Here is an 8124-nt window from a genome sequence, read left to right on the forward strand (position 1 = left end):
TCGAGTACTTCATTCATAAACAATCATATGACGTGGGAGTACAATCGGAACAGCCCAACCAATATATTTATATTTTACCACGGGTGTGTACTCAAAGCGTTTGAAGGACGTCATGTTTGAATGCAATATATACACTAACAAAATAAAATATCCTTCACAAGGCTTCCGAAAGCAGGTAAACAAATTCATCAATAGAAAAAATATGAAAATAGAGATTTTTATGTTTTTTTTCCTCTTCTAGAAATCCAAAATGGCCACTAACAGCAGTATATGTGGCATATGTTCACTTCGACAGATAACACAACCATCGAAACACTGGTGCCCGCAATGTGAAGAAGCTCTTTGTGATGAGTGTAGATATCATCATACTTTACTAAAAGTCACGCGAAGTCACGAGCCTATACCAATGTCGGATTACAAGTCGATTCCGTCATTTATATCTGACATTCAGCAATCGTGTATCTACCACAATGAACAATATCAACAGTACTGCGTTGAACATGCATTACCTATTTGTTTCAAATGTATCAATGACCATCGTACATGTAACGTTACTACTCTTGAGAAAATCATCAATAACGTCAAGACCTCTGAGCAGTTTCTAGACTTAGAATCCAGACTTGGCGACTTATTACAAAATATCGACCAAATTAAAAAGGACAGAAATTCGAATTTGACAAAAATTGAGGAAATAAAAACGCGATTTGTTAAAGAAATTAGACAGAAAAAAGCGGAAATAAACAATCACTTAGACAATCTTGAACAACAAGTCATCAAAGATCTTGAAGAGAAGGAATGTCAAAGTTTCGAGAGTATTCAGAAGGTTTTATCATCTGTCACAGAAAAAGAAACCATGGTAACTCAATGTCAGACCAATTTCCAAAGCATCAAACAATATGCATCCGATCTGCAAACATTTCTTGGAATAAGAGAAATTGAGGTTAAGGTTTACGAAAATGAACAGTATCTTCATACATTGATAGAAGAAAAAAATTTGGAGCAGCTTGAACTAGTGTGGAAGGAAGACCCAGTTTTGCAAAGTATTTTTGGCAGTTTCAAGACCTTTGGCTCAATTGAAGTGAAAACTCAAACTAGCATCATTGAGTTCATTACAGCGAAAGATAAACAAGCACAGTTACAAGTAATGAAGACGAAGAAGACCATTGATGGTGTGACGTTGATTCTCCAAAAGGAGATTACAATAAACGGGAATGAGGTCAGGGGTTGTTGTATGTCAGAAGAGGGGGACATTTTATTCATCGATTATCTAATCGCGGATGGAATGCTAACAGTATTTGCAACAGATAATAAGCTCAAATATCACATGCTACTTGAACCTAGTAGTGGGTTTGACATAACACCGATTGACGAGAGAACTGTTGCTATTACAAGTGGGAATTCAATGGAAAAAAGGGTGTGGATATTATAGATATAAAGAATGGACGCAAAATAAAGTTCATCGAACTTCCTGGCAGTACATGGGGGATCACAAAAAAACACGACTCGCTGTATGCTTGTGTAGAAAACAGTGGTGTATACAAAATAAATACTTTCGACGGTACGGCAACTTCCGTGATAAGTTGTAATTTACCGCCATGTTCCTACGTTTCTGTCTTCTCAGACAAGATATACTACACTAACTACAGAGACAATAGTATTGTTTGTTGTTATCAAAACGGATCACGTGTTTGGACTTTGAAAGACAAACTTGTTTTGAAAGAACCGACAGGCATTGCTGTTGATTGCAATGGTAACGTGTTTGTTGTTGGAGAAAAATCAGCGAATGTGGTTATCATATCGAGCGATGGAAAGTATCACAAGCAAATTCTGACAAAAGATGATGGCCTTCTTTTACCATCTGCTATTTTTATTGATGCAAAGAACAGGCAACTTCTTGTTGCAAATATCTCGAAAACTGCTTTCGTTTACAATATTTCGTGAGAATAATAGAATATGATGCATATACATTTTTTTTGTGTTAAACAACACAGTGTTAATTATATTAAGGAAGGAATGAAAACAAGCAGTTTATACTAAATAATAAAATTGATAGTTGAATAATTCAAAAGTAGATTTAATGTTTAAGCTATTTGTTAAATAATTCAGGCAGTACTTAATTTACGTGGAAAGGAATAAAGTCTCGAATATCAGCAACCCCTTTAAACATTATATTTGTTTCAGGAATTATGCTTATTGAGGTAGTATTAGAAATTATTGTAAGTTTAAATAGTCAGCTTATCAGATACAGACAACATAACACGTATTTAATACTTACTTTGGTATCCTAATACCATATTTTGAAGACTACGCTTAAATATACCAATGCAAATTGATCATTTGTGTAAGGATCAACGGACAGAGATTGTACTCTGGCCAGTCATATTAACAAGAAGTTGAAACAACGTTATATTTTATATTGTTCATTACATTTAAGAAGCTGGAACAACTTTTTCTTGTTCTTTATACTTACAACACACTTTAATTAGATGCTAATATGAGGAAGAAACATTCATCAATTATTTACCAGTTGTGCGATGTTTTCAAGTTGATTGATTGTTATGTAACGACGAGTGGAAAATGTTTCATGCATGTTTAGTCTAATATTCAATAAGCCCATACCGTCTTCCAGCAGTATAGATTTTTTTTTATATTATTTGACATATTATTTTGTTCATTTTGATATTTGAAAGAACAATATACCGCGTCTAACAAATTACTTCTACATTCAAACTGTCCAAACAATTGGATGAATGGACAAACAGGCGTAGTTCTTATACATTTGGTGTACAGGGTTGTTTGTAATTTCTTTTTGTATTCGTGTAATGTATTGTGTTGTGGACAAGTTGTAATAATGTACAAATTATAATGTGTATAGATTTTATGTACAAGTTGTCAGTGTTTAAGGAACCGGTTTACACAAACAATCGATGCAAACACACAGAATTTTGTTTCGCATATTTTAGTCATATTTCCAAAACTATACGATACAGTCTAATAATGAGCATTGGTACTCAAACATTATAAGAACATAAAGCGACTTTTTATGGATATGAAAAGATGTGATAAGATTGCTTATGAAAAAATATACACCATACAGTATAGACGACAAAAGCTGGTATAGACATAAAAAATGTAAAACCAACTAACTATCCATAACTTAGGACCAGATTTAAAACCAAACATACATGGGACTTGAGATTAGCGCATAGAATACAAACGCTAAAATCAGTTAAAATTAGCTGTATTTTATAAAAAGGTAGAGGCACAAACATAAATAACGTTAAAACAGTAGCAACGTAAATATTAGAATACAATATCCCGTTTTTGATAAGAAATCTCTGTACCTATGAACGAGATAATTTAAGGTTAAATAAGTTAGTGGTAACAATATCCTTGACTAATTAACAATTGATCAGTTCTAAACTTTATTAGGGAGAATAAAGGAATGATACTACTGACTTTCCGGGCAAATTGTACGAATAACGGACTCCATTAAAATTCAGTGCAAATTGTTTGCTTTGATCTTGAGTATTCAAGACAACAACGGCAATGGTTCCAAGTGGATTTTCGAACGCAACCGATCGCAAACCATTTACGTTATCAGTGGAGTCGATTCTGACTGCTTGTGTCTTGACTACCTTTGACAAATGCCCTATGATGTAGTATTCAACCTCTTTTTGGTACCGGTCAGACCCAGAATAAACTGTTATCACACCTCTACAATCTTTGCAACCTTGAACCTGGACCATAGGTCCGTGATTTTGATCAAGGGCAATATTCCAGAATAAAACTGATTTAGCCCATACTCTTGGTTGGTGAAGGAAAAGATTGTCCAAATTCCAAACCAAGTTGCCTTTAAAATCAGGAGAAGCAGCAAATCCAGAACATTCTGTAAAATACTGGTCAATATTTGAAAATTTTGAATGAAGTCTTTCCGGTTCAGATTTGTCTCCAGCGTAGCAATGCCATGCCACGCCCCCTACATATTGTTTCGCATCATTGTCTCGAAGAATGTTTTCCGGATACTCGTGGAGATCCCAGTTATGGTCAAGAATTAGAATTTTAGTGTTAATATTATTTTGTCGAAACAGTGGTCCCATATGCCATTTAATAAGATCTCTTTGTATCTGCCAAGACATTGTCATGGTTGGGTAACCACTTGTTTGATAACGAGGCTCATTTTGAATTGTAATTGCAGTTATATCTATCCCTTCTGCTTTGTATGCTTGAATAAATTTTACAAAGTATAGAGATAAAGCCTGTTGATATTTTCCGTCCCAATCTTGGTGAAAATCGCCTCCGTATAAGGTATTGGTGGATTTCATCCACGCGGGAGGACTCCAGGGTGTGGCAACTATCTTCAATGAGGGGTTAAGACTTAATGCTTCCTTTATGATAGGAATAAAGAATTCGCGATCTTTTTGAATGCTGAAGTGATTCATCTGGAAATCTGTTTGTCCCTTAGGTATGTCATTGTATGTATATGGGGGTACAGCTTGAAAGTCAGATCCGCCCATTGTTATTCTTATGTATGACACACCTGTAAAAGAAAACAGCAAAACGTATACATATACAATAAAGTACGTAGCATATTGGGAGTATTAATTTTGTAATTATATCAATTTTCTTTATGCACAAGTTGTGACAGAAGCACACATAGTTATAGATTTGCTTGGTATTTTGTTTATTAACATCCATAATTGATCAATATCAAAAATACGGTACGAAAATTTGTTTAGATATATCCCAGTGACAACGGGTTCCCGTAGCACACACTACATAGTTCTGTAGCTGAAATAGTAAAATGACATTTGTCATGCAAAAAATATGATCATAATAGTTTTAAGGTTTTAATATGACTTCCATTTTCACTGAATCATTACATATTTTTTTATGGTGCAGCTGAAGCCCGCCTTTGGGTGCGTGATTTTCGCGCTGTGTTTAAGGCCCATTGTTGACATTCTGTTGGTTTCTGCTCTTTCAGTCTTTGGTCGGGTTGTTGTTTCTCAGATACCTTCCAAAAGGAGTAAGTTCGGTAAGGGCCATATTTGGCCCCAATTATAAAGTTTATAGTTGCATGACAATACATGCTTTAAGTTGCCTTAAAGACATGTTAGAAAGTTAAACAGAACAGTTTTTGTCAAAGTTTAATTTCTAACACGTTGATTTTTACATCCATAAAAGGTCAATTTAAGGGATTTCGGTGAAATTTGACAAAATCAGCTAGATTTCAACCAAATAAAGGACCAGGACACATAGAGCGCAGGCGTCGACAAGCTTAAAATTCAAATAAGACATGTGAAACGTCTTCACAAACATTATTTTAAAAGATCTTTGTTGTCGACGTATGCGCTCTATGTTTCCTGTCCAATAATCTATGGTAATTTTCCCATTTTCATTCATTTTTTCGTTAAAAATCAACATGAGAACAACTTGTGACGTCATAATGAAACGCAGAAACGTAAAATTTTCAACAAAATGGTTTATATCCTAGCTAGTCAATGTATTAGCTATAATTTCTCGTGATGTTGGTCGATAAATCCGTGTTTGAAATTTACGCTAAAAAAGGGGGCCATTTTAGGACCTTATCGAACATACTCCTTTCCTTTCTTAATTCATTCATAAGAATAAACACCTTTAAAATTGCTTTGAATAAAACTTTAAAACCAGTTGTTTACATTTATTTTGCAATTTGATAAATCAATTACAATTCCATTTCTATTAATTGTGTTGCTATTAAATGAGATATCACTGACGATTACAAAGCGAATAAAAAGTCTTATAGTTTACAACACAATTTTACGCGTTAAAGGTTATGGTAGTTACAGGAAGCTTCATATTACTTTTGTAATTCCATTTTAACACCTAACAGATAATGAATGAGTTAAATGCGAAAACTAAGTGTTTAACAATTCAAGTGTTTAGACAAGCTTCTTTGAAAAGAACTGCAAGTTTAGATATGTAAATTTTGCTGTTCCTAGTTGTTTACTCAAAAGAACCGGATTTCATGTGGAAAAAAAACCAACTAATTAATCATAACCTTCAGAACGAGTAGGCCCCAGGTACGTTATTATTGCGTTGATCTATAATCCGTGACCAAAGGATTGAAAGGTATTTTGATGGCAAACTACAATTTATTGTCATGCATAATCATACATCACAGTAGCTTTACCTTCTTGCATGAATAACATATAAAGTAAGACGAAAAAGGAGTTTTCCGATTTGGAAAAAAATCAAAAATCTGTTTTTTTCAAAATATGAGACAAAAACCAATTGGTATCGCATAAACCCAAAACGGAAGGATATCGGTCGCGTCGACAGGTAAAATGTCTTGATATTGATACAAAATCCGCACTGCAAATATATGTTTTGATTTTTAGTAAAAATGCAACTAAAGAGAAAAATATAACGCACCAATTCCATCACTAGAGCTAAAAAGTTGTCTCATAATTTCATGTCTTTTTGGACTGTGGTAGATTACAGAGGCAGCTGAGTTCGACAAACCGGCACCAAAACCCTCCATTGTCTGATAACGCTGGTTCTTGTTGATATTTATTTGAGGCAAATTAATATTGTCATGCAAGGGATACAAATCTGCTTCCTGTGATAACTTCTTCGACTGGTCACCAGTAGTAAGAAGCACTTGCACCTTCGCTCTGTCCAGCGTACTGAATAGGAACGAATCGACAAAAGTGATAAAGAGAAAGAAAACTGAAATCAAAACATCAATTGATTTATGTATTACACTATTAGTTGCTTCTTTATATTATGCTACAAAAAATCAATCAAAAATGTACGGAAGCCGGTTAGTGTCAGGCTAGAGTTTTTTTTAAGTCGTTATAACGACTTGGCTTACTTGTTTAAACGACTTAGCTAAGTTGTTATATTGACGTAGCGTATTTATCGTGTTATAACAACTTAGCTAACTTCTTGAATCGACTTAGCTAAGTTGTTATAGCGACCTAGCATATTAATCTTGGTATAACAACTAAGCTAACTTGTTTTAACGACTTAGGTTACTTGTTACAAGTTACAACTTAGCTAACTTGTTTTAACGACTTAGGTTACTTGTTACAAGTAAGCTAAGTCGTTCAAATAATTTAGCTAATTTGTTATAACAAGATAAATATGATTAGTCGTTATAACAACTTAGCTAAGTTGTTTAAACAAGTAAGCTAAGTCGTTAAAACAAGTTAGATGAGTTTTTATTACAAGATAAATATGCTAAGTTGTTAAAACAACTTAGCTAAGTCGTTTAAATAAGTTAGCTAAGTTGTTATAACAAGATAAATATGCTAAGTCTTAATAACAAGTTAGTTTAGTCGTTTAAACAAGGAAGCTAAGTCGTTATAACGACTTAAAAATAAAACTCTACCCTGACACTAACCGGCTTCCGTAAAATTGTATTAATTCGTGTTGGCTTTTAACTCATCGGTGACCTATATTTTTTTTTTTTTTTTTTTTCAAATAATCTGTACTTAATTTTAAACTACACAATCGTAAAATCAAAGCGATTTATTTGACGATTGTCAATATTAGTTTCACATTTTATTACATATCTTATACACATTTTCGGAATAGATTCTTTGTAATTTTGTACAGACTTGACCAATAATTTTAATTTTCTCTTCCAAACTATAGGTGCCATCGAAAATCTTTAAAACTGAATTGTAATTGTAAAATACATTTGATTACAATTTATATTATACTTTTAATGTCAACTTACAACAAATTTGTCGTCCTTCCATCTTTGTTTATATGTGTGTTCCTTCTTATTGACTTTTCCTTCATAGTGTTGGTATATATAGTCTGAGATGTTATCTACTACAGATGTAGGCCATACCTATTTATGTATTTGTTTTACGTCTACATAAATGTTAAACTTACTAGCCTATAAAGCTATACTTACAATTGGATATTTCGAACCAAGAAACGATATATAGGACAAATATTATCAAAACAACGATATCTGACTTAGATGAGAACACGCGTAAGGATATATCTTAATTTTAATCAGATTGCATATGAATAAATTTAAAATGTCACTTTCAAGATCTTATTGGGAAACTTCAACAAAAGTTTCTTAATTTTGTTGGTTTGTGTTTAATCTAAGACGGAAAAACT

The 8124-nt window shown here is 33.3% G+C and overlaps 2 protein-coding genes across 2 annotated transcripts; one reads left to right on the forward strand and one right to left on the reverse strand.

The window, feature by feature from the left end:
• The first annotated feature begins 250 nt into the window (after positions 1-250).
• LOC134694353 (E3 ubiquitin-protein ligase TRIM71-like) lies at positions 251-1429 on the forward strand. The gene has a single exon (XM_063555358.1). The coding sequence runs from the start codon at positions 251-253 to the stop codon at positions 1427-1429; it is 1179 nt and encodes a 392-aa protein (XP_063411428.1).
• A 1983-nt stretch (positions 1430-3412) lies between these two features.
• Positions 3413-7780, reverse strand: LOC134695043 (uncharacterized). Its single transcript, XM_063556216.1, has 3 exons — positions 7727-7780; positions 6415-6711; positions 3413-4540 (listed from the first exon to the last, which is right to left on the reverse strand). Exons 1-3 carry the CDS (start codon positions 7746-7748, stop codon positions 3429-3431), a joined length of 1431 nt encoding a protein of 476 aa, XP_063412286.1. The 5' UTR covers positions 7749-7780; the 3' UTR covers positions 3413-3428.
• Between the last annotated feature and the right edge of the window lie 344 nt (positions 7781-8124).

The sequence above is a fragment of the Mytilus trossulus genome, chromosome 13 (assembly GCF_036588685.1).
Source record: "Mytilus trossulus isolate FHL-02 chromosome 13, PNRI_Mtr1.1.1.hap1, whole genome shotgun sequence".
Taxonomy (NCBI): Eukaryota; Metazoa; Mollusca; class Bivalvia; order Mytilida; family Mytilidae; genus Mytilus; species Mytilus trossulus.

What these genes read in the sequence shown, in the direction of transcription:
- LOC134694353 (XM_063555358.1), top strand. Translation starts at nt 251, where the DNA reads ATGGCCACTAACAGCAGTATATGTGGCATATGTTCACTTCGACAGATA.
- LOC134695043 (XM_063556216.1), bottom strand. Translation starts at nt 7,748, where the DNA reads ATGGAAGGACGACAAATTTGTT. An exon ending in GGAAGGACGACAAATTTGTT is followed by an intron (nt 6,712 to 7,726) that starts GTAAGTTGACAT and finishes TTTTGATTTCAG; the next exon opens with TTTTCTTTCTCTTTATCACT. An exon ending in TAGCTCTAGTGATGGAATTG is followed by an intron (nt 4,541 to 6,414) that starts GTGCGTTATATT and finishes TTTCTTTTACAG; the next exon opens with GTGTGTCATACATAAGAATA.